This window comes from Eleutherodactylus coqui, chromosome 4 (genome assembly GCF_035609145.1).
Source record: "Eleutherodactylus coqui strain aEleCoq1 chromosome 4, aEleCoq1.hap1, whole genome shotgun sequence".
NCBI lineage: Eukaryota > Metazoa > Chordata > Amphibia > Anura > Eleutherodactylidae > Eleutherodactylus > Eleutherodactylus coqui.
This window is the reverse complement of record NC_089840.1, coordinates 154972709-155000220: the sequence shown is the minus strand read 5'-3', so window position 1 is coordinate 155000220 and position 27512 is coordinate 154972709. Positions and strand designations below refer to the sequence as shown.

General features: G+C 40.6%; 1 protein-coding gene across 1 annotated transcript in view; it reads left to right on the top strand.

Moving 5' to 3' along the window:
* Nucleotides 1-27512, top strand: part of LOC136626544 (kinesin-like protein KIF21B) — a 2048083-nt gene that overhangs the window by 417603 nt on the left and 1602968 nt on the right. The window contains 2 exon segments of the mRNA XM_066601598.1: nt 367-510; nt 651-796. Coding sequence (XP_066457695.1) covers nt 367-510; nt 651-796 — 290 coding nt within the window.

Sequence of the window (27512 nt, the reverse complement as noted above, 5' to 3'; positions counted from 1 at the left end):
GAGTGAGTCAGTGAGGGCTTTCGTCTTTATATATAAAGATATATATATATATATATATATATATATATATATATATATATATATATATATATATATATATATATATAAAATGTTAAATTAGAGCTCTCAATTAATTTTGATTTTAGCTGTTTTTTTTTCAAGTTGTAAAATTCTTTTAATTTAGATTTTTCTTCCCTCCAAGTACTGTTCCTTTGGTCACCTAGACTTTGCCTCCTTGGACAGATTATTATTTTCTCTCTATGGAGGTACATCTTCATGTCATGCTGTATAAATGTGATTCTAGCAGTGTTGTCATGAGTGTACAGGACATTATTATATTTTGCATTCTGGCTCTTTTTCTTACAGCTTGCTTTGGGGAATGTCATCAGTGCTTTGGGAGATCAGAGTAAGAAGATTCTTCATGTTCCCTACAGAGATTCAAAATTGACCAGATTGCTACAGGACTCCTTGGGAGGTAACAGGTAATCACAATCCTTTCTTGCTGACACTGTTTGTCAAACATTTTTCATGCAAAATGCATAGTAACTGGAACTAATATGTTATGTATTTATTTTCTGCATTTGAATCATTTTTCCAGTTCATTATCTTTACCTGCCTTATAATGCTTGTTTATCTTTATGTCTGTAAAGATTTTGTGCCAAGTGAAACCATTTTCAGAATGTACAGCTCGAGACCATCAACTAATTGTCTTTGGTTCCCCTCTGAGCGCCCCAAGCAAATTGCTGATCTTCTCAGGAGAAACCGTGGCCTGTAACATATTTCTCTTTAGGAAAGTGTAGTATTATAGGACAGCCATTCATATTAATAGCCATACTGTAATTACAAGGACAGAGCTTTATCCATAGAGAGGGTTCCCAAGTTGTGAAAGCCGCTCTGACATTCAAACAGTGAAATAGGGCATATAAACAAGGGCACGGCCCCTTTAAAGGGAGCCTGCCAGAAGATGCATGCTCGCATGGTCACAGGTAGCATGAATTACCAACAGGCTTCCTTAGTGCAAGTTTCTGTCTGCACACAAGGTCTGCCAATCACATCAAGCTGGGCAGAGCGGAGGTGGCAGGGGGTGCCCAGTGGATACTTCTCCTGGGGTCTGGCTCGCCTTAAAACTACTGTATGTTTTCTCCGTGATACAAAGTAAAATGTAAGACCCTTTTACACAGGATGAAAAATTTGTCCAAATGGTAATCATTCCTGTGCTTTTATACAGGAGCAGGGGCGTAACTAAGGGCTCAGGTGCAAAAGTTCAGCTCGGGACCCCTCCCTATATCCATGCCTAAATCGTGCTGCATACAGCGGCAAAACAAATTTCCATATATGATCTAGCCCCTTGGCATAATCTTTCCAAACATGACTCTTTTCCTGCACTATATGAAAATTTGTTTGTAGCCCTTTAGGCCACTCTCACAAACACCGTTTTTATCGCTATTAGCGCTGTATCCTAAACCGTGCTAACCGCGGTACAACACTCCCATTGATTTTAATGGGGTTACTCAGACCTGTGTTCAAACGCGGTGTTTCTAACACCGTGATTTTCAAGAGCTGTCTGTTCTATTTTTGCGTTTTCACGTTTTTTTTAACACACCTCCTCACCCATCACAATGATGGGTGCATTAAAAAGCGCTGTCAAATGCTGTACCATGTTTTCAAAAATGCCACTCAAAATTGAAATAGAAATGCTATGATTTCAAGTTGCATTTTCTGACGAGTGTGAGAGTCGCCTTAGGGTGTGTTCATGTTTTTTGCTGTTCTTTTGAACTGCAATTAGGAAAAACACATTAAAAAACTGCATGCAGTATTCAAAGACTACATATGTTTTTAAGAAACTGCATACACTACTAAAAACAATGTGTTTTTGATGCTTTTTAAATTGTGTGTAAAGTGTGCAATTATATACAGTACTAGCTTACTCGTCGCGCGTTGCTGCGAAGACAGACATACATACATTCGTTTTTATATATCTAGATAAAAACCAGCTTACATGTTACCTCAGGTTTATAATATAAACCACCCAATCACAGCGCAGCTTTCATGTTACCTCAGCAGAAAGAGAAATAACAACCAATCACAGCGCAACTTTTATTCTGCCTCAGCAATATAAAAAATAGCAACCAATCACAGCGCAGCATTCATTTTACCTCAGAGGTATAATATATAGCAACCAATCACAGCACAGCTTTCATGTAACCTCAGTAGTAAAAGAAGTAGCAACCACTCACAGCACAGCTTTCATGTTGCCTCAGTAGTATAATATATAGCAACCAATCACGGCACAGCTTTCATGTTACCTCAGCAGTATAAGAAATAGCAACCAATCACAGCACAGCTTTCATTTTACCTCAGCATTCTCAATATCCAGCAATTGTCTTGCGAAATGTTTGGCGGATGCATCATTTTGTAGTTGAACACGCTTGCTGGTAATTAGAGATGAGCGAGCACCAAAATGCTCAAGTGCTCGTTACTCGAGTCGAACTTCCCGCGATGCTCGAGGGTTCGTTTCGAGTAACAAACCCCATTAAAGTCAATGGGCGACTCGAGCATTTTTGTATATCGCCGATGCTCGCTAAGGTTTTCATTTGTGAAAATCTGGGAAATTCACGAAAGTGATGGGAACGACACAGAAACGGATAGGGCAGGCGAGGGGCTACATGTTGGGCTGCATCTCAAGTTCCTAGGTCCCACTATTAAGCCACAATAGCGGCAAGAGCCTTCCCCCCCCCCCCCCGCACTGTTAGCATAAAGATCGTTCTCCTCTGCCACAGCTGTAACAGCTGTGGCAGAGAAGAACGATGTTAGCCCATTGAAAGCAATGGGCTGCCGGCGAGCGCGGTATGCATTTTCGGGAAGGGCTTAAAAATATAAGCCCTTCCCTGAAATTCATCCAGAAATGTGTAAAAACAAAAAAAAAATCTATACTCACCCGTTCCCGGCAGACGGAGTTCAGCCGCGGCCCGCAGCAGTTCTCCTGAACTTAAAATCCCCGCCTGCTGAATGAGCTGCCTCTGATTGGTCACAGCCTGACCAATCAGAGACAGCTCTCACTCACACCCATTCATGAATTCATGAATGACAGCTGAGAGCTGCCCCTGATTGGTCCCTGCTCTGAGCCAATCAGAGGCAGCCCTCACTCACCCATTCATGAGTTCATGAATGGGTGTGAGTGAGAGCTGCCTCTGATTGGTCAGGCTGTGACCAATCAGAGGCAGCTCATTCAGCAGGCGGGAATTTTAAATCCCCGGCTGCTGAATACCACAGAGAGCAGTTCAGGAGAACTCCTGCCGGCCGCGGCTGAACTCCATCTGCCGGGACTGGGTGAGCATATATATATTTTTTGTTTTTACACATTTCTAGATGAATTTCAGGGAAGGGCTTATATTGTTAAGCCCTTCCCGAAAATTCATCCCGCGCTCGCCGGCAGCCCATTGCTTTCAATGGAGCCGGCTGTATTGCCGGCTCCATTGAATTCAATGGTCAGTGCTCGTTTAATCGAGACGAGTACCGCGTGGTGCTCATCTCGAGTAACGAGCATCTCGAGCACCCTAATACTCGAACGAGCATCAAGATTGGACGAGTATGCTCGCTCATCTCTACTCGTAATGCCTTTTGCTTTCGTGCTTGAAATGGAAATCAAGCAATCTTTGTCTGGGGGGCATAACTGTCGACTATGCTCACACGCGCGCCACCTATCGTAGGTATCATGGCGATTGGATGAATGGTGTAGTAATGCATAAAGGACAGACAGACATACATTCATTTTTATATATATAGATGACATCAGGAAGTGAGAGAATTAGATTCCGTACGTAAAATTTGGACGCTAATTCTTTTGCGCTTAGAATTGAATAATCGAGTTGGGACCTATTGCCTTTTCCTATTTATGACATAATCAATGCTCGTGCCAAATTACATCGGGAAAGGAGAGAATTAGATTCCATACGTAAAATTTGGACGCTAATTCTTTGGCACTTAGAATTGAATAATCGGGTTGGGACTCATTAACTTTTCCTATTTATGATATTATCAATGCTCGTGCCAAATTACATTGGGAAGTGAGAGAATGAGATTCCGTACGTAAAATTTGGATGCTAATTCTTTTGCGCTTAGAATTGAAAAATGGAGTTGGGACCCATTAGCTTTTCCTATTTATGACATAATCAATGCTCGTGCCAAATTTCAAATTTCTATGACATTGGGAAGTGAGAGAATTAGATTCCGTATGTAAAATTTGGACGCTAATTCTTTTGCGCTTAGAATTGAATAATCGAATTGGGACCCATTAACTTTTCCTATTTTTGACATAATCAATGCTCGTGCCAAATTTCAAATTTCTATGACATTGGGAAGTGAGAGAATTAGATTCCGTATGTAAAATTTGGACGCTAATTCTTTTGCGCTTAGAATTTAATAATCGAGTTGGGACCCATTAACTTTTACTATTTATGACATAATCAATGCTCGTACCAAATTTCAAGTTTCTATGACATTGGGAAGTGAGAAAATTAGATTCCGTACCTAGAATTTGGACGCTAATTCTTTGGCGCTTAGAATCGAATAATCGAGTTGGAACCCATTAGCTTTTTCTATTTTTTTTTTTTCTCAAATAAGTTTTTATTGGGTTTTTACAAAATATAGTTGTGTTACAAGTCAATTCTTTTCTTTGCATTATACATTGCTAAGCGACCATATTTCTTGAATGCAAGGTGTAAATCAGTTGTTATTTCCATAACAATGTAAATAGCAGATGATATGGCTAACAGTTTCTATTGACTTTACATAAACAGTGTTTATAACGCCGAACAAAGTTCTGAGAGAAAACTTTGAAACAGTTCAGAGTTAACTCAAAACATTAAACGGTCTTCTTATATCACGTCTACAGTTGACCATCAGTGAGATTTCTTAGATATCTATTTAGCAAGGGGTTCTTTGCATATATCTGATCCAGGGGTTCCAAGTGTGGAGAAATTTGGACATAGAGTCTCCTGCTAAGGCAAGTATCTTTTCATACGAGCAGTGATCTGTCATAATATCTAATACTTCAGATATTGTTGGAGGGGTTATAGATCTCCATTTTCTAGCTATGGCCAGTTTCGCCACCATCAACAAGTGGCATACCAACTTTCGGTTAGATGGGGGTATATCGTTGCAGTTCAGTAGTAGTAGCGCGAGTTCTGGAGACGTAGGAATCGGGTGGCCCGAAACTCTCTGAACAATTTGGAAAATTTTTCTCCAGAAGGGTTGTATGAGTGTACAGTCCCAGAATAGATGTATTAGGGAGCCCGTTTGGCAGCACCCCCTCCAGCAGTTTTTATCGAAGTTTGGAATGTGTCTTGTGTTGGGGGTCTGTCAACGTCGACCATTGCGAATGTTGCCTGTGTCCAAATTCAAAGGAGAATTATCATAGGTGAGAACCATAATAAACCACTACACACAGACAGTCTAGTGATCAGAATGAGTTCTAGTTTATTTTGAACATTTGCTAGTTTATATGCAAGATGGAAAGAAGGCGTTTTCAAATGTTACCTGATACCAAGTTTCAATCTACTTTTGCTGACCAAGTCCACATTCCAACAGATTACAACATGGCTGTAAATCAAAAGCCTTCTAAACAAAAGGTATCAGCAAAACTGTTTGAAGTGGACATAAAACTGTTACATACAGATGGCTCCATGCTGTCTGAGTACCTTATTAATTAGATTTCTTCCCAAACCAGAATGTAATCTTCAAGGTCCATCAACAATTTGCACATCAAAAGAGGGGGCATTGTTTCTAGTTTACACATAAACAAAACTGGTTCAGCCACCTACTTATAGTCAAAAGTTCAGACTTGAAGTCAAGAAGGCTGAATGAAATCTAATTAATCATACATTTAGTATTTTAAAGTCATCATCCAAATAAACGCTTGAATATACCTTATATGATTCTATATCCAAATTCTATTAGCAACTTCTGGAATGTTTTACATATTTTTCATTTCCATAATACATAACATTATATAACCAAATAACTAATGTCACATTTATTACACTGTTTCCTTATCTTTCTTATGTTAGGTTATTAAAAATATGATTGACCCCTATCACTTGCTAGTTTAGAGGGTGTGTAGTACCACCTGGTTAAGGTTTTGTAATATACCTGGAGTAGATCTGCAGACAGGGTAGATTTATTTGCCCAGGTAAAAGCTGTTAGCCATTGACCAGTAGAAAATGATTTTTTCAGGTCTAATTCCCAGTTCAATAGGTGCATCTTCTTTTTTGGGCCTAGTTCTCCTGCAAGTATATTGTAAAGTCTCCCTGTCAGCGATGACTTTAGCTGTTTTTGACCAGAAAATAGATTAATTTGGTAGGTAGGAAACATTTTTCTAGATGAGATGATGTCAGGCAAGACCGTATCTGATAATATGTGTATAGCTCATTGGAAGAGATATTGTACTTGCCTTTTATTATTTGGAAGGAGAGGATTTTCCCCTCTGAATATAAATCTGAGATATATGTTATTCCTACTTTCGACCAAACTGAAGTTGAGAGACCTGGGATGAAATATGTAAGGGTCTCAATTGGAAGCTTGATTTCTTTTTTATTTAAGCTCGCCTTTAATTTTAGTTTGCAGATGTTCCATGCTTGTAAAGTGGCTAGCATTGAAGGAGAAAGACCTCGTAAATTTAAATCTAATGGAGGATGAGAGACAGATGCGGTTGATGTTGCTGTGAATAGAAGGGAGTTTAGCCCTCTGTTTTTGTTGAATTGTTTTTCAATGTAAAGCCAGGGAGGGAGGGGATGTATCTCATTAAGCCAGGACTTGGATGCGTTTAGGTTTATGGCCTGGCAGTATGCCCATAAATCCGGTACTCCTAGGCCCCCCTGTCTACGGTTGAGAGATAGAATCGTGGACGCAACTCTAGGTTTTTTGTTATTCCATATGAATCTAGATAATTGCTTTTGGAATTCCATCACTTTGGTGTGTGGTATTGGAAGAGCTATTGTGCGGAAGATGTATAAAAGTTTAGGTAGTATTATCATTTTGTAGAGCGTGATTCTCCCAATCCACGAGTATTCAAATTTGCTCAGAGAGTTCAGCTCCTCCTGAACCGAGAGGCATAGGGGGTCCAGGTTAGTTGAGATCATCTCTGAGAGTGGGTAGGAAATAGTTATCCCTAAGTATGGAATTGCGGTCTTCCACGTGTACTTGAATTCGGATTGGATGGCTTGTTTCAACAAGGAGGGGATATGTATTCCTAAAATTTGGGACTTATTTATGTTTATCTTGTAGTAAGATATGTTACTAAATTCTGTTATAATGTTTTGCGCTGCTCTTAAAGATTCTAGTGGGTTGGATAGTGTTAGAATTACATCGTCGGCATATAATCTGATCTTGTGTTGTCTACCTCCACTGGGGAAGCCACTGACGAGAAGTGAGGTTCTGATTAGCTCTGCTAAAGGTTCCATCACCATTATAAATAGCAATGGCGAAAGGGGGCAGCCCTGTCTTGAACCGTTCGTTATCAGGAAGGGCTTGGACAAGGTCCCATCTATCAGCACTTTGGCAGATGGGGAGGAGTATAGAGCTTTGATTGCTCTCAGAAAACTACCTCCCACGCCAAACTTTTCCAGGGTGGCGAACATAAAACCCCAATGAAGTCTATCAAACGCCTTCTCTGCATCCAGGGCAAGGAGGAGAGAAGGCGCCTGACTCGACTCCACCCCAGCCAGGAGGTTAATAAGCCTCCTTGTGCCATCAGATGATTGCCTGCCCTTAACAAAACCCACCTGATCGCTATATATTAAATTTGGTAGTATTTGGAGTAGTCTTAGCGCTAGTATTTTTGATAATAGTTTTGTGTCAGAGTTGAGGAGGGAAATGGGTCTGAAATTTGCGGGTGTATCTGTTGGTTTTCCGGGTTTAGGGATTGTGACAATGGTTGCTTGGAGCATCTCCGAGGGCATATTTCCTGAATGCATGGCTTCATTAAAGATTGATGCAAGGTAGGGAGATAGTGTTTGAGCATATGTTTTATAATATTCATTTATAAAGCCGTCTGGCCCTGGCGATTTGTAGTTTTTTAGTAATTGTATTGCGGAGATGACTTCTTTTGTTGAAATGGGATCATCTAGAGTATAGCGCGAGGGGTCAATCTTGGGGAGGGACATTTTTTGTAAAAAATCGTTGATGGTGTCCGAGTTTGGTTGGGGCGTTGCTGTGTCATTCTTTAGGTTGTACAGGTTGGCGTAGAATGAGCTGAATTCATTGGCTATGTCTTATGGGTGGATGAGCTTAGTTTTGGATTTGTTTGATTTGATTAGGAAGGGGATTTTAGCTTTGATGTGTTTTGGCTTTACTTTATTTGACATCAGTTTGGATGGCTTATTATGGTGAGAGTAGTAGTTAGCTTTCATAAACATATGTTTTTTATTGTGTTGTTCTATAAGTATAGTCCGCAATTTCCTTCTAAGATTGCTCGACTCTATTTGATCTGTGTTTAATGGGGATGTTTGTAGTCTTTTTTCAATTATTTGTATTTGACTCAAGAGTTCATCTACTAGTTTTTGCTTGTTTCTTTTGTGTTGGGAATTTAGTTTGATTAGTATGCCCCGGATAACCGCTTTATGCGCGTTCCATAAGGTAAAGGGGCTTATCTCTGGGCTGTCATTTAAACTAAAGTATTCTTCTAAGGCTTTGGTTATTATGTTTTTGTTCTTTGGGGATTTAATAAGAGGGACATTCATACGCCAAATTTTTGTATTTATTTTGGGGTGCCCTAAATTCATTTTCAATGTTATTGGGGCATGGTCTGACCATGTGGCAGTACCTATTTCTGAAGAAGTGAGTAGTGGGAGAGTCCATCTATCTACTAGGAACAGGTCAATACGCGAGAATGAATTGTGTCTGTGGGAAAAGTGGGTAAATTCTTTGGATGAGGTGTTTAGGCATCTAAATGAGTCATATAATGCCTCTTTGTGTAGCCAAGGAGAAAGAGTGGGGGAGGTCCTGCGTTTGTTTGTTGAGTCTAAATTTCTATCCGGAATGCTGTTAAAGTCACCACAAATTACCAGCTTTCCCATTTGTATTCTTTTTATTTTCTTTATTGTCCTGCTCAAAAAGGAAATTTGCTATTTGTTTGGGGCATATATATTAGCAATTGTGATAGGACATTCATTTATAGTGCCGACCACAACAAGGTATCTGCCCTTGGGGTCTACAAGGCTCGTTTTGTGGGTAAAGTTAATATTTGATTTAAAGGCAATCAGTACTCCTGCTTGCTTTTTGGGGGCGCAGGACATATATATTAGTGGAAAGTTTTTGTTAGTAAATTTTGGGCACGCTGAAGAGGAGAAGTGCGTTTCTTGTACACATATCACTTCCGCCCCTGATTGTTTAGCATCTTGCCAAACTGACGCTCTTTTGAAGGGTGAGTTTAATCCCCTTGCATTTTGGGATGTGATTTTAAGTGACATGGCTGTTAATTAGACGCTTGGTAGTACACTGAGGATAGTAAAAGACCGTGTAAACAATAACAACAACATTGATGCTTATACATACTGCTGGAAAGGTATCATGTTCTTTAAAGCGAGGATTCGTAGTACTTGAACCTTGATTCCTGTAAAGATAAGGTAAGAGAACAAAACAGAAATGCAGAACAGTGTGGAAGGCAGGAATTATTGCCTGCATACTCGTGGGGTAACGGATAAAAGTTCACCTAAAGTCAATCTCTTCCACTTGGAATACCTTGGGTAAATTTACTCAAGGTAAGAAGAGTCGAGAGATGTGGGAATATAAGATCCAATCGGGATTGGCTTTCAAGTGGTTGTTGCTCGGGACCAGGAATTGAGGATTTTGTTTGATCTTGCAGCTGTGGTGTTTTGTGCTTCTTTTGGTATAGAGATATTCCACGATGCTAGAATTTTGTTGCCTTCTTGAGGAGATGAGATCGATTGGAGGGACCCCTCTTTGTGGATTAATAATTTCGTTGGAAAGCCCCACTTGTATAGGATTTTATTTGTGCGTAGGGCTGAGGTGATCGGAGCGAAGGATTTTCTTGCTTGGATTGTTGCTTGCGATAAATCCGCGAACATCTGGATTTTTGTGAAAGGTTCTGGGAGAGTTCCCATTTTTCTGGATGCCTGCATCATAGCTTCTTTTACGTGAAAAAAGTGAATACGTGCTATGACATCTCTTGGGGTTTCAGCAGGGAGGAAGTTTGGTTTGGGAAGTCTGTGGACTCTGTCAATGATCCGTTCAGATTCTGGTATATCTGGGAGAATGGCGTTAATGAGCTGTGAGATGTGTCTGTTTAAGTTGGGTTGGTTAATATTTTCTGGTATTCCGCGGAACTTTATGTTGTTACACCTGTTCCTATCTTCTAAATCCGCCAACTTATTTTTGATGGCGGTAACTTCGTCTTCTAAGGAATAATGAGAGTCAATCAAATTGTTATGAGAGGTGGTTAACTCCTCCATCTTGTTTTCTATATGCTCTGTACGCTCACCTAGATCTTGGAGGGATGCGTTTACGGCTGATGATAGTAAATTAAAATCGTTGTGTATTGATTTCCTCAGCGCAACCATTATATTTTTAATAAAGAATTCAGAAGCAGGTTTGTCTGAGGAGGGGAGGGTGAGCATTGGATCCTCAGACAGATACAGGTTAGAGGTTGAGGGGGATGGAGAGGTTATTCTTGGCCTTTGTTTTTCTGGGCTTGAGGAGGGGGAGGGATTTCCCTCTCTTTGGGATTTAGCTATGGGCGCCATTTTATCTGTTTTCCCGCCTGAACTATGGGGGGAAGTTTCTCCACTCACCCTTCTCTGGCGTTGTTCTCGGGGTGCCTGTGGTAGTCTGCGCTGTGCAGAGCCTCCGGCGCTTCCCTCTGTCACAATGCCGGCAGTGTTAGCTTGTTCAGAGCTAGCAGCGGCAGCTGCAGAGCTCGTATCTTCTCCCTCTGTGTCGGGGTTGGAAGAAGCGGGGGGGGGGGGGCTGTCAGTGAGTGCGGCTCCGTCTCTGCCGGTGGTGCGGGCTGTGAAGAAGTCCGACACTCTGTGCGGCGGGTGTTTAGATGTCCTCCTTTTAGACATCTCCGCTGTGTCCCTGGTCTCTGCTGGTATCGGTAGGCTGTTTTTTCTCTCTCTCCGTCGCTTATGTGTCGCTGGGGAAGAGATTAAGCCGGGAGAGCTCAGTAAGACGCGACTGGCTCGGTCGGCATTCAGGCCACCAGCTTTTTCTATTTTTGACGTAATCAATGCTCGTGTTAAATTTCAAGTTTCTATGACATTGGGAAGTGAGAGAATTAGATTCCGTACATAAAATTTGGACGCTAATTCTTTGGCGCTTAGAATTGAATAATCGAGTTGGGACGCATTAGCTTTTCCTATTGATGACATAATCAATGCTCGTGCTAAATTTCAAGTTTCTATGACACGGGAAGTGAGAGAATTAGTGGCAATGATGGAAATCGAACGATCTATGTGGGGGGGCGTATCTGTCGACGACGCTCGCACGCGCGCCATTTATCATAGGATAGTTGTACTATGCTTATAATCTTCCCAGGAGTGTACTCAACAACTTCCCAAAGTTTCATGGCGATCGGATGAATGGTGTAGTAGCGCATAAAGGACAAACAGACAGACACGCATACACACAGACAGGCATACATTCAATGTATATATATAAAGCTGAAAGCCCTCACTGACTCACTGACTGACTCACTCACTCACTCACTCACTGACTCGCCAAAAGTTCTCCAATGTCGTAGAAACATGAATTTTGGCACGAGCATTGATTATGTCATAAATAGGAAAAGTTAATGGGTCCCAACTAAATTATTCAATTCTATGCGAAAAAGAATTAGCGTCCAAATTTTACGTACGGAATCTAATTCTTTCACTTCCCGGTGTCATAGAAACTCAAAATTTGGCACGGGCATTGATTATGTCATAAATAGGAAAAGCTAATGGGTCGCAACTCGATTATTCAATTCTATGCGCAAAAGAATTAGCGTCAAAATTTTACGTACGGAATGTATTTTTCTCACTTTCCAGTGTCATAGAAACGTGAAAATTGGCAGGAGCATTGATTATGTCATAAATAGGAAAAGCTAATAGGTCCCAAGTCGATTACTCAATTCTATGCGCAAAAGAATTAGCGTCCAAATTTTACATACAGAATGTAATTTTCTCACATAGAAACTTAAAATTTGGCACGGGCATTGATTATGTCATAAATAGGAAAAACTAATGGGTCCCAACTCCATTATTCAATTCTATGCGCAAAAGAATTAGCGTCAAAATTTTACGTACGGAATGTATTTTTCTCACTTTCCAGTGTCATAGAAACGTGAAAATTGGCAGGAGCATTGATTATGTCATAAATAGGAAAAGCTAATGGGTCCCAACTCGATTACTCAATTCTATGCGCAAAAGAATTAGCGTCCAAATTTTACGTACGGAATGTAATTTTCTCACATAGAAACTTAAAATTTGGCACGGGCATTGATTATGTCATAAACAGGAAAAGCTAATGGGTCCCAACTCGATTATTCAATTCTATGCGCAAAAGAATTAGTGTCCAAATTTTATGTACGGAATGTATTTTTCTCACTTTCCAGTGTCATAGAAACGTGAAAATTGGCAGGAGCATTGATTATGTCATAAATAGGAAAAGCTAATGGGTCCCAACTCGATTACTCAATTCTATGCGCAAAAGAATTAGCGTCCAAATTTTACGTACGGAATGTAATTTTCTCACATAGAAACTTAAAATTTGGCACGGGCATTGATTATGTCATAAACAGGATAAGCTAATGGGTCCCAACTCGATTATTCAATTCTATGCGCAAAAGAATTAGTGTCCAAATTTTACGAACGGAATGTAATTTTCTCACTTTCCGGTGTCATAGAAATGTGAAATTTGGCACGAGCATTGATTATGTCATAAATAGGAAAAGCTAATGCGTCCCACCTTGATTGTTCAATTCTAAGCGCAAAAGAATTAGCGTCCAGATTTTACGTATGGAATCTAATTCTCTCACTTCCTGATGTCATTTTATATAAAGGAAACGTCGCATGGTTACCTCCCGTGGTGTTTCCTGGGTAACACAGAGAACTATGCAAAATGGTGAACATATGTTTTTCCGGTATCTCTAAAGTAACTACGACTTTATAAGAGTTCCGTGTGAACACCAGATAAACACCAGTACCAAATTAACTCAGGCGAAGCCGGGTATATCAGCTAGTTTTATATATATAGACTAGCTTACCCGTTGCGCGTTGCTGCGAAGACAGACAGACATACATACATTCGTTTTTGTATATCTAGATAACAACCAATCACAGCGCAGCTTTCATATTACCTCAGGGGTATAATATATAACAGCCAATCGCAGCGAAGCTTGCATGTTACCTCAGCAGTATAAAATATAACAACCAATCACAGTGCAGCTTTCATGTTACTTCAGCAGTAAGAGAAATAACAACCAATCACAGCGCAACTTTTATTCCACCTCAGCAATATAAAAAATAGCAACCAATCACAGCGCAGCATTTATTTTACCTCAGCGGTATAATATATAGCAACCAATCACAGCACAGCTTTCATGTTACCTCAGGGGCATAATATATAACAGCCAATCGCAGCGCAGCTTGCATGTTACCTCAGCAGTATAAAATATAACAACCAATCACAGCGCAGCTTTCATGTTACCTCAGCAGTAAGAGAAATAACAACCAATCACAGCGCAACTTTTATTCTGCCTCAGCAATATAAAAAATAGCAACCAATCACAGTGCAGCATTCATTTTACCTCAGCGGTATAATATATAGCAACCAATCACAGCACAGCTTTCATGTTGCCTCAGCAGTATAATATATAACAACCAATCACAGCCAGCTTTTATGTTGCCTAAGCAGTTTAAGAAATAGCAACCAATCACAGCACAGCTTTCATTGTACCTCAGCATTCTCAATATGCAGCAATTGTCTTGTGAAACATTCGGCGGGTGCATCATTTTGTAGTTGAACACGCTTGCTCGTAATGCCTTTTGCTTTTGTGCTTGAGATGTAAATCAAATGATCTTTGTCTGGGGGGCATAACTGTCGACGATGCTCGCACATGCGCCACCTATCATAGGATAGATGTACTATGCCAGTAATCTTCCCAGGAGTGTACTCAACAACTTCCCAAAGTTTCATGGTGATTGGATGAATGGTGTAGTAATGCATAAAGGACAGACAGACATACATTCATTTTTATATACATAGATGACATCAGGAAGTGAGAGAATTAGATTCCGTACGTAAAATTTGGACGGTAATTATTTTGCGCTTAGAATTGAATAATCGAGTTGGGACCCATTAACTTTTCCTATTTATGATATAATCAATGCTCGTGCCAAATTACATCGGGAAGTGAGAGAATGAGATTCCGTACGTAAAATTTGGACGCTAATTCTTTTCCGCTTAGAATTGAATAATCGAGTTGGGACCCATTAACTTTTCCTATTTATGACATAATCAATGCTCGTGCCAAATTTCAAGTTTCTATGACATTGGGAAGCGAAAAAATTAGATTCCGTACGTAAAATTTGGACACTAATTCTTTGGCGCTTAGAATTGAATAATCGAGTTGGGACCCATTAGTTTTTCCTATTTATGACATAATCAATGTTCGTGCCAAATTCCAAGTTTCTATGACATTGGGAAGCGAGAAAATTAGATTCCGTACGTAAAATTTGGACGCTAATTCTTTTGCACTTAGAATTGAATAATCGAGTTGGGACCCATTAGTTTTTCCTATTTATCACATAATCAATGCTCATGCCGAATTTCATGTTTCTGCGACATCGGGAAGTAAGAAATTTAGTGGCAATGATGGAAATCGAACGATCTACGTGGGGGGGGGGGGGTTTGTAACTGTCGACGATGCTTGTACGTGCGCCATTTATCATAGGATAGTTGTACTATGCCTATAATCTTCCCAGGAGTGTACTTAACAACTTCCCAAAGTTTCATGGCGATCGGATGAATGGTGTAGTAGCGCATAAAGGACAAACAGACACACACGCAAACAGACACACACGCATACATTCAATTTTATATATATAGATAGATATACAGAGAGATGTATAGCTTACACCAGCTGTACATAGATAGATATGAGTTAGATCGACATGAGATAGATCGATAGATAGACACATGGATAGACAGACAATAGATATAAGATAAATATATAGATATAAGATAGATACATAGTAGATATATAGATACATGTATAGATAGGTAGATATTAGATAGATGTGAGATATATAGATACATGTATAGGCATACAGACAGATAGATAGCTAGATATGAGATAGGTAGCTATTAGATCGATAGATAGATCGATATTAGATAGATAGATGGACAGACAGATAGATAGATGTGAGATATACAGATACATGTGTAGATAGATAGGAGATATATGTATATACTAGCTGATATACCCGGCTTCGTCCGAGTTAATTTGGTACTGGTGTTTATCTGGTATTCACACAGAAAATCTTATGAAGTTGTGGTTTCTTTAGAGATACCGAGGAAAAAGATATGTTCACCATTCTGCATGGTTCTTTGCGTTACCCAGGAAACACCACGTGGAGGTAACCATGTGTCGTATATAATATAAAAAAAATAAAATTAAAAAGATTTGTGAAAAACAAATAAGAAAACAATTGAATTTTAAAAGGAAATAATAATTCTTCGTTAAAACTAAAAAGGTAGTTTTTGAAAATGTCACCCCACAGCATGTGCCACCTCTCACACTCTCCTAATTTTTACCCTGAAAGGTAACGCCCCTTTTTCTTCAAATTTCCTTCCCAGACTGAAAGTTGCAGCCCCTTGTTCTACTTAAAGGCATACTCCATCCCAGCAGTCCATGTACACTTCCTTTTGTACTTTACAGCCTTTCAATACATACGACAGTCAGTTTTATTCCTGTCAGTATATACTCATATTTCTAAATGAATTTTGTTTTGCTGAGAAGATAATTGTCTCATATATTGCGGGGTACAGATATGTTATTAGTTACATAACATAGGAATGGTCATGCCAAATTTCAAGTTTGTGCAGTATAGATGTGTGTTATTAGTTACATTACATAGGGGGTCACTTACTTTTATGCATAGGATTACATAATCAAGTTGCAACCCTTTAAATTTCCAATATTTAGTACGCAAAGAATGGTCATGGCAAATTTCACATTTGTGCGGTACAAATCTGTTTAATTATTTGTTGCATCGGGAAGTGAGAGAATTAGATTCCGTACGTAAAATTTGGACGCTAATTCTTTTGCGCTTAGAATTGAATAATCGAATTGGGACCCATTGACTTTTCCTATTTATGACATATTCAATGCTTGTGCCAAATTTCAAGTTTCTATGACATCAGGAAGTGAGAGAATTAGATTACGTACGTAAAATTTGGACGCTAATTCTTTTACGTTTGGAATTGAATAATCGAGTTGGGACCCATTAACTTTTCCTATTTATGACACAATCAATGCTAGTGCCAAATTTCTATGACATCAGGAAGTGAGAGAATTAGATTACGTATGTAGAATTTGGACAGTAATTCTTTTGCGCTTAGAATTGAATAATCGAGTTGGGACCCATTAACTTTTCCTATTAATGACATAATCAATGCTCGTGTCAAATTTCATGTTTCTGCGACATCGGGAAGTGAGAGAATTAGATTACGTATGTAAAATTTGGACGCTAATTTTTTTGTGCTAGAATTGAAAAATCGAGTTGGGACCCCTTTACTCTTCCTATTTATGACATAATCTATGATTGTGCCAGATTCCATGTTTCTATGACATCAGGAAGTTGGAGAATTAGTGGTGAGTCAGTCAGTGAATCAGTCAGTGAGTCAGTGAGGGCTTTCGTCATTATATATGTATAGACATACAGATATATATATATATATATATATATATATATATAGTGTAAGCAAGCGGGGGTACTCTTGCCTGCAGATCGCCGACCTCTTGCACATAAAAATGGCACACCACACGTGTAGAAACTGCTCAGGAGATGTGGATTTCTTTATCTAGCTCCTGCCAGCCTTTATTTGCAATCACAAAACACAGCAATATCATGCAATGTCAATATACACAGTCCATATGCACCCCACTTGGGTGTGAGTCCAGGGTTGCTGCCCCTGTCGGACTCTGGCCTCTGCTAGGGAACCAGCCTGCAGCACCTCAGCTCTGCTGCACTGGTCCTCTCTCTAACTTGATTCTGGCAGGAACTGGCCCTTTTCTAGTTCCTGATCCACCCCTTTGTGTTAACCCTCGCACCAGAAGTCCTGTCTGCAGCCCTCTATAGGCCCTTCTGTGTACTGCACTACTACATACCCCCCCCCCCTTTGATATAGGCCGTAGGCCGTATCACACTTTCTTTTTGGCCCTCCAGGGTCAAAACTCCAGGCTCGGAGGTCTCTCGCTCTGACTGGCACTTTCTGAAGCTCAACTTCCATATTGAATACTTCACATCGTACATCACTCATCTGTCCCACTGGTGCAGGTGCCATTTCTTCAGTCTGCACTTCAGTAATGGCATGTGCCCGTATTTCCATCTGTGTGCCTTCTACCACAGAGATACTTCCATTCATTTGCACAACTTCCATATCCAGGACAGGAGTAATTTCTGAGGCCTTTTCCCCAGTCTCTGCTACCTTCGTGGCCTTCTCTGCTTCAGCAGTTTCACCTTCTGCCTTCTCTTTGGTCACTTGAATTTCAGAGGATTGCTCACCTCCGATCTATAGCTCAGCTCTCACTTTCACAATGCCTTTCACAATTTTTATCTCCTTTTTAGAATTCAACAGGGTCTTCTTTTTTTCCACTTGTCTGAACTGGGCCCTAGACCTCTCTAGTCTCTGAACCTTCTTTTCAGCAATATGACCCTTTGACTCCCAGAGCTTCATCTTTGTATTCAACTTCTTAGCGGACTTTTGCAATACCACCTTTTCCTCTGACATCACTTTCAAGGTGCGCGTCAAGGTTAGCGCTTCAGTCTCTTTCTTAATATTCTCCAACAAGGTCTCCATTCCTTCTACCGGTCGTTGGAACACACCATTTAGCTTTTCCCGTATCAGGGTTCTCTTTTCAGCATCTGTCTTGGCGCTAATCCAGTCTCTGCTCTGACAGATTCCTCTTAGTTTCTACATCTTCCTCTAACTGCTTAAGAAACACATTTCTCTCATCTTACATTATCTTCAGGTGTGCACTAAGACCAAGCCTCTGCTGCATCTCTTCTTGCACCAGCCTCTGAGACTCTTCAGTCTGAGCTTCCAGCTCCACCTGCAGTCTATTCACCTTCTCAAACAACGCTGTCTGCCTTCTGTCACCTTCAGTGACTTTTACTTATAGCTCTTGAAGCTGCATTTCTACTGCATTACTCTTGCATTCAGATGCACATTTGTCTTCCAACAACCCCTTCACCTTTTTGGTCAGCTCAAGACACTCACTTTTCCATGTTTCTTTCACTTTTTCATTTTGCTTCAACTGCTTGGACAGTTCCCCCACAACTACAGCATGACTCTGTTCCAGCTCCTAGATCTGGGTTCCATGTACTTCAGCTTTCTCATACAAGGTCATCTGTAGCTGGGACACCAATCTCTCATGCAGTGCTTCCTGGTTTTCCTTGAAACTTAGTAAGTCATTCAAGATCTCTTCTTGCTTCTCTGCCTGGCTGCAAGCAGCGTTCTCTAGTTCCAGCTTTTCCTTAAGCTGACTTATCTGACACTCCAATTCACCATTTTTCTTTGCTAACTGCATTTTCAACTCTGCAACTTGATTCTGCAAACCTGTAGTTTGATTCTGTGCATCTGTAGAAGCTTTGTTGTCTGTCACAGTGTACACAACAACGCATGCCGCTTCTTTCAGCGGACCTTCCAGGAAGGTGATTTCGCCCTGACAGGGGATGAGCGAGGGGCCGACTACCACATATCCACTCCGTGCTTCCTGGTCCCTCACAGACCAGCACCAGGTCTACATAGACCTCAGGCCCCACAGGCCTCAATGGACCTAAGCTCCACCAGCTTTCAGGACACGAAGTTTATGAGGGAGGATAAATTTAAACTGTGTAGCCGCACCCTTGCATGTCCAGGATATCTAAACCAAACACAGTGTGCTCAGAGGCCCTCTACAGGCTATTCTTGTTACTGCACTGTCACTATATATATATATATATATATATATATATATATATATATATATATATATATATATAATATCCCAGTACATGCTGTAGAGATGTGATACACACACACATATCCCTACAGCTTATACTGGGTTTTTAAATATTTTCGTTTCTATATGCAATCTTTGTGTAATTTAATAAAAGTTATATTTTTAAAGGGATCTAATGATCTAATTCCTATTTAATGCTTATGGCAACAGCATTTTTTATTTTGAGAAAGACAGGGCTATCTGTCATCTGCCTGGGATTGTTGAACAGTGTGTTGCCTTCTTGGCACTCGAGTTCAACACATCGCAGATCATGTTGACAGATTATTGGGAAAGGCTGGTGAAGATCCAGTGGTCATGGTACACATTGGCATTAATGACAAAGTCAGAGGTAGATGGAAGGTCCTTAGAAATGATTTGAGGGTTCTTAGGATATAAGCTTAGAGTCATAGAATCATAGAACGGTAGAGTTGGAAGGGACCTCCAACTCGCTATGATTCTCCGCTCGTAGACAAGCGGGCTGTGCTGTCCATAGCAATGCTATGGAAAGCGTTCATTGCGTTCCCTGTGGCCGGATTATCGCCGTGGGGAACGCAATGCCTAAATGCCCGTGGACAGGCAGCTAAGTGTCGAAGTTTAGCAGCCACTATTTACTATCCGCTAACAGGGTAGGATTTGCAAATTAGAATTGATCATCAGAGAGAGAGAATAGAAACCTTAAGAAGGAAAGCAGAAACTTGCGGTTGCTGTAGGAATAGCTTATGGAAAGAGAATTAGCACTGCAGATCTCCAATTCGTCGTTGTGGAGATAAATGCATATTTAGCTACAGGAAAGGTATCTTTTTTTCCTTAAACTGATGCATCTAAAGGATAGATGATAGAAACATGGTAAAAAGTCCTAAATGGCTTCTTGAGATAGTTATCACGAAAGGGGTCATAAATGAGTTTATTCATTACTTATTTAAGAGAGTATTATTATTAGGTAATCCTGGTCCTTGAAGAGCTTACCTCAAGCGAAACACGCTGCACTAGATAGGACCATTTTTTGCATTTGCCTTTAACCCTTTTCTTCCACATGACGTAAGGGTATGTCATGGCAGCGGGGTACTTCCCGCAATTCGACGTACCCTTGCATCATGTGGATAGCGTGAGATCAGAAGAGATCTCACGCTATCCAGCAGCAGGAGCCGGCTGTCACTGATAGCCAGCCTCCCACTGCAGCAGTGGGGGTGCATCAGAGATGCGACCCCTGCAGTTAACCCCTTCCCTGTTGCAATCTATGTAGATCGCGGCATGGGAAGGGAGCGTGCTCACTCTGTGACGTCATTGGGCTCTCGCAATTAATCGCAGAGAGCCCGGCTGGTTGCCATGGGAACAAGACAACACCAACTGGCGTCCTGTATTACCACTGCCTATGATTGCTGTAATAAGCGATCCCTTCACAGATATAGAATAAAAGGTAAACCAAGCCCTTCACAGATAATGTATAGACTCCACCGCTCCTGTGATTAACTGTAATAAGCAATAAGGCATTGCAGGAGAGTCCTGCAATGCCTTATCATAGTGATCATCGGTTGTATGCTGTAAGTCCCCCACAGGGACACAAATGGTGTAAAAAAAAAAAAAGAATGTACAAAAAAGAAAAATGTAAAAAAACCCTCCCTTTTTGTGCTTTTTTTTCATAGCATAAAAAATGGAAAAAAAAATCCCACATATTTGATATCGTTGTGTCCATAACACTGCGTACAATAAGTTGAACATGCTTTTTATCCTGCATGGCTAAAAGCGTTAAAAAAAACGCTAAAAAACAGACAAAATGTTAATTTTGAGCATTTTACCTCCCCAAAAAGGCAATAAAGGTGATAAAAAAGACGTATGTACCTCAAAATGGTACCAATAAAAACTACAGCTCGTCTCGCAAAAAATACGTGCACACAGAGCTCCATCCATGAAAAAATAAAATAGCTATAGGACTTTGAATGCACCGATTTAGAAAAAAAAATATTTCCAAAAAGGGGTTTTATTGCAAAAAAGTGGAATGACCTAAAAAAAAGAATTTTGGTATTGTTGTAATTGTGCCGACCCGCAGAAGAAACGTATTGTGTCATTTATGCTGCATTATTAACACTGTAAAAAAAAAAAAAGACAAAAGTCTATGGCAGAATTGATGTTTTCTCTCTCTGCTATCATAAAAAAATTAATAAAAGTTTTCCAATATAGTCATGTACCCAGAATTGGCACCAATAAAAACTTCAGTTCGCAACGCAAAAAATAAGCCCTTATACGGTCGCATCGACGGAAAAATAAAAAAGTTGTGGCTTTTGAAAAAAGGAGATGAAAATCTGTCAAAAATCATTGCATCCTTAAGCCCAAAATAGGCCATGTCCTTAAGGGGTGAAACTCTAGAGGGCGATGCCAGAGAGCAGTGAAATTATACTATTCACCCTTGGTTCCATCTAGGAATGGTGTCTATTAGCTGATCTCTGAAAAAATATTTTTTCATCTAAAGCATTCAGAATATACTCCTCTTGGTACTCGGTCTGAAGTGACATTGAAGATTAGTGAATGAGGGATACTCGCGTTATCTATCTAGAGACGGGTCTCAGTTAGTCACAGATTGGTTCAGATTGTACTGAGGTGTTTGTTTTGTCCGTATTGTACCATATACATTGTTTTTAAAAGGTATCATTAAAAGGTATATTTTAGATAGTTTAGTCAGTGAAAGAACCACATAATGGGGATCAGAAATTTCACTGCAGCAATCAAGTGTGTCAGTATGTGACAGTATAACCATTTTGGTGGTTAAGTTAAAGGAGCCACCAGTGATACACATAATGACCTGTTCAATCTGCTTCCAAAAGGGGAGAAGGACAGGACAGAACCAACGAACATGAGAGAGTAAGCCCACATGGCACCTACAATGCCAGCACAAGTTTGATCAGAAGGCTTGTAGGCAAATAGCCACTCTGGTGATTTATACCACCTAGTCAGCAGTTTGTAGTGATTTTCCTGCAATCTGATGCAGTTGGAGAATCCACGTGAGCCACGTAGGAAAAGTTTTATGTCATTAGTATTCAATTTGATATTCACCTCACATGAGAGGATGAAAGTGGGTGTGGTGAAGTCACTTGACATAATAAATTTACGTTTGAGCTGCGCCATTTTCCTGCACTTTGCTAGAATATTTTTTTCTAATTCGGTCAGGGGTTGCGTTGATGGAAATGCCTCTACAAACATGACAAGAAGTTTGATCAAGTGTATGAGTTGAAGATATTGTAAAGGAGAGGTGATAATTGAGAGATGAGAGATTCTGCGAATTGTGAACCCTGCAAAGCTGGGCAAAGGCCCCTGGTCTGCAGTAATTATAGACCAATATCCCTAATTAACATTTATGTAAAGATATATGCCAAAATACTAGCTAGCAGGCTGAAACAATATATTACAATTCTTGTTAACCGCAATCAAGTGGGCTTTGCCCCTGCTAGGGGGGCCAGTGGTAATATTAACTGTCTTTGATTTCATTTGCCAAGGTCAGGAATCTCCCCATGTGTCTTTTGTATATCGATGCCGAATAGGCTTTCATTCAGGTGGGTTGGGACTTTCTACAGTTGATCCTGGCACATATAGGGTTAGGCTCCATTATTATCTCATTGATAATAGAGCTGTACTTTTCACCTTTAGCCAAGGTTCATGTGAATGGTACTTTATCTATACTATTTCCGATATTGGGCCAGCTGTGGAAAGTCCCAAATTCTTTTTCCTTTCAGTGGACACAGGGCCATATGCAGTATTTGAGCAATTAAAGCAAGGACAGCGCTCCACAAGTAATGGTGTATTGAAAACAAGCAGAATTTTAAATCAGAGGTGACTCATCTGGCATGAACAGCAACTTCCCTACAGGAACATCCGTCACACCTATTGTCCTGGTTTGCCTTGAGACTCAAATTTTGAAGTACTACTAAAGTACTTCATCCTCACTGGATATCCACAGGGTCGAGAGTGTCTATGGAATTTCCACAGGTGGGAAACACCCAGGACAAGCAAAGAGATAGGTCAATCAGAAAATAAAAAGTTCCTGCTCTCCAGGGCTACAGTATAAATCAAACTGTATAGAAGGGTGTCAAATAGATGGGTCTGACACTAACGTTTTTTTGGGGGGAGCGGGGGGGTAGGCGGGTCGATGTCCAGAAACCTCTGGAAATCCCAGTTATGCCTTAAATTATCACAGGTGTTGAAGATAAAGTCCACACTTACTGCTTCTGGACCTTGAACGTCATATTATTGGATACATACACAGAAAAGGAAAGGACAATGCGTTTCGAGGGTAGTGTCCTTCTTTATCAAGCATCATTTCAGAATAGAAAACACTCAATTTATATCATACCACTAGTTCAATGAGGTGATTTAAGGGTCAGTGCTTTGATTCACCCACCAAAAAACAGGGTATTTGCCCGCCATTTTCAGGCATTTTAACGTCATTCACATTCCTGGAGCGTGCGTTTTCTGTGCTCCAGCAAGCAGAAATGTAGATTGCTGGGGTGAGTATGTTTGAGACGCATTGCCTGGGAGTAATTGAACTTTCTATTTCATTCAACATAGTAAGATCTATGCAGGTCAGTATTAAGGTTAAAATTTACACATCCAAAGAAATTAAAAATAATTCAAAGAACAACACAGGTACTCAACTGCATATAGAGATAATAAAATGTTGAGTTTCTTTTCAACAAGATGATGTCATTGAATGGCTGTGATTGGTTAATCCAGCACGGTGCTGAGTTAACCAATCAGAGCATTAGCTTGCTGGAGGCAGGGTATTCAAGCCCTGCTTCCAGGAAGAAATGCTCCGTCTGCATGGAGGAGTATGCTGCACCACCGCAGACCATTGCGAGGACCAGAACACCGGTGGTAGGTGACTATTAATGTTTTTTTTACATGTAGCATAAAATGTTTCCCATTAAAATAAACTGGAACGCATTAATGGCGTTTTAGTTCATTTCAATGGGGAAAATTGATTTGACTTACAAGTGTTTTGGGTTAAAAGCCTCGTCACAGAACAAATTAAACTTTTAACCCAAGGCACCACTGTATATGTGTGTGTGTATGTGTATGTGTATGTATATATATATATATATATATATATATATATATATATATATATTAGGGGTGTGCTACAGAGGATGGCCTGTAGGGGGCAACAGACAACAGTCTGATGCCTGAAACAAGAGGAAAAACACCCACAGGTGTGGTCAGTGCTATAAAAAAGGGTTGTTCCCATTGCAGTAAGAGACAGTGTCTGGCTGAGAGAGCCAGAGAGCGTGTGGCTGAGAGAGCCAAGAGACACAGCTCAGTGGAGCTGGGGCTGCCAGGCCCAATGTGTGGCTAAGAAGTCTAGAGGTGGAGAGGGAGATGCCCCTCACCTCCACACCTAGGAGAGGTGTGTGTATGCCTGGGATATTCAGGCTGCAGTTAACCGGTGACTCCTGTTGTATGCAGTAGAGAGACGTTATGGACCAGGAACTACGTAGTTCCAGCAGGACCCCTGAAGTACGCCTGCCCTGGGACTAAGGGCCTGAAGGCACGACAGACTAAGGACCAGCTGCGATCTGGACATCCACAGGTCTGTGCAAATCAAGTGGACTTGTTGTTGCGGTTGCCTTCAACCCTGTGGAGGACTGTACTGAGGGGACTCTAAAAAGGATTGTGAAGGGACGTTTAAAAGAGACTTTTGTTGTTGCAAGTATTTATTATTTATCTGGAGACCCAGTCGTTTATGTTGCTGTTAAAGACTGTGTGAATAAAGTGCAAGTAAAGAAGAGAAGTGACCGTTTGGCGTGATACGTAACCCCTGTGTTGTCACTATATATATATATAATAAAATAAACTTCAAAATCCAAGTGTGGTCTCATATAAAAGTACACCTAAAAATAATAATACAAAGGATGATAAAATACTAAAACACAGAAATTTTCTCTAAAACCTCATTTAGGCCCTGGGCTGTGAATCTGTTTAACCAGAAGATCCAATATATTTCTTTTGTCTTTAGTCACTTCTATTTAATTACTGCCTATTTATCGAGACACATATTTTCATCTAATCTATCTGTACAGTCCCCATCTAGAATGCGCTTCATGACTGGCAATGCCATCCAATGTACATCTTGTGCTATGTATGCAGTCCTTGAACATGCGGGTACATACCGGGATCTAAATGAGCAGCTTGTAACACTGAGATCCATTGGCACCATGGAAAGGAGTTTGCTGCCCACTGAGCAGACACTCACTAGGGCTGGATGATCAAGCAGCTAGCTGGGTGACAGAAGGAGGGGAGAAGAAATCATCTTAGGGCAAGGACCTCCAAAGTAGTATATTCTGAAATACTATCTGTGTCACAGCCACATAGAAAGGAAGCAAGTGGTTCAAGAGTTGGTGCAGAAAGGAGAGGGTTGATTTTGCTGTCAGCTACAATTTATACCATTGGGATGGGTTGCATCTCAATGGGGAGAGTGCAGCTATGCTGGGGGAGAGGATGACTAAAAGGTTGGAGGAGTGTTTAAAGTAGTGAACAGGGTGGGGATAACCAGAGAGATAGAGGGGAAGATAGTATAGACAGTGACCAGGGACTAAGTAATGTAAATGGGGGTGTTAGAACTGGCAGATCAGTTAACGGATATACTTATAATAAAAAATAACCAAAACCTTCTAAACCTTCTGGAAAGCAAAAATCTCCAAATAGGTGGAAGCCAATCTTACCAATTTACGGAAAACAAATTCCTTCCTGACTTTTACAAAGTTTGACAATTAGAATAATCCCTGGATCAAAAGCCATTCTGATATAATTAGCGATTATATAATGTAATGCTCAATAAAGGTCTGCAGGCCCCTCTTAAACTCTTTTATTGAGTTCTCCATCACCACGCCCTCAGACACAGAATTCCATTGTCTCACGGCTCTTATAGTAAAGAGCCCGCTTCTATGTCGGTGTAGAAGCTTTCGTTCCTATTTTTGGATCAAGAGTACCACCTTCTTTATCAAATTTCAACACTTTCATTAAACCGTTACACTTGTCTGAAACCTTCTTTCCATATTTTTCTGATTCACATTCTTTAGCAGTATACCGTTCATCATTATGAACATTGTCTTTTGTGCATCTCTTACCCATGATTATTTCAACTTAGACTGTTTACAATTTTTGAGTGTTATAACCCAGCACTACCTGGGAATAACTCCAGAGGCATGACACAATCCGATACCTCTACATCCTTAAAGGGGTTGTCCCGCGGCAGCAAGTGGGGTTATGCACTTCGGTATGGCCATATTAATGCACTTTGTAATATACATCGTGCATTAAATATTAGCCAAACAGAAGTTATTCACTTGCCTGCTCCGTTGCTAGCGTCCCCGTCGCCATGGTGCCGTCTAACTTCAGCGTCTAATCGCCCGATTAGACGCACTTGCGCAGATGGGTCTTTTCCCTTCGGCTCGGTCCGGCAGCATCGGCGTTCTGGCTCCGCCCCCTTGTATGCGTCATCGCGTAGCTCCGCCCCCGTCACATGTGCCGATTCCAGCCTCCTGATTGGCTGGAATCGGCACATGTGACGGGGCGGAGCTACGTGATGACGCGTACAAGGGGGCGGAGCCAGAACGCCAATGCTGCTGGACCGAGCCGAAGGGAAAAGACCCATCTGCGCAAGCGCGTCTAATCGGGCAATTAGACGCTGAAGTTAGACGGCACCATGGTGACGGGGACGCTAGCAACGGAGCAGGTAAGTGAATAACTTCTGTATGGCTCATATTTAATACACGATGTATATTACAAAGTGCATTAATATGGCTATACAGAAGTGCATAACCCCACTTGCTGCCGCGGGACAACCCCTTTAACCCCTTAAGGACATGGCCTATTTTGGACTTAAGGACGCAACGATTTTTGGCGGATTTTCTTCTTAATTTTTCAAGCCATAACTTTATTATTTTTCTGTCGATGCGGCCGTATAAGGGCCTGTTTTTTGCATGACGAGCTGTAGTTTTATCAGTGCCAATTTTGGGTACATAGACTATATTGTAAAACTTTTATTATTTTTTTAATGATAGCAGGGAGAGAAAACGCGTCAATTCTGCCATAGATTTTTAAATTTTTTTCTTACAGCGTTAATCATGCAGCATAAATAACACAATCCATTTTTTCTGCGGGTCAGTACAGTTCCAACGATACCAAAATTCTTACATTTTTTTAGGTTTTTCCACTTTTCTGCAATAAAAATCCCTTTTTTGGAAATCTTTTTTTTCTAAAT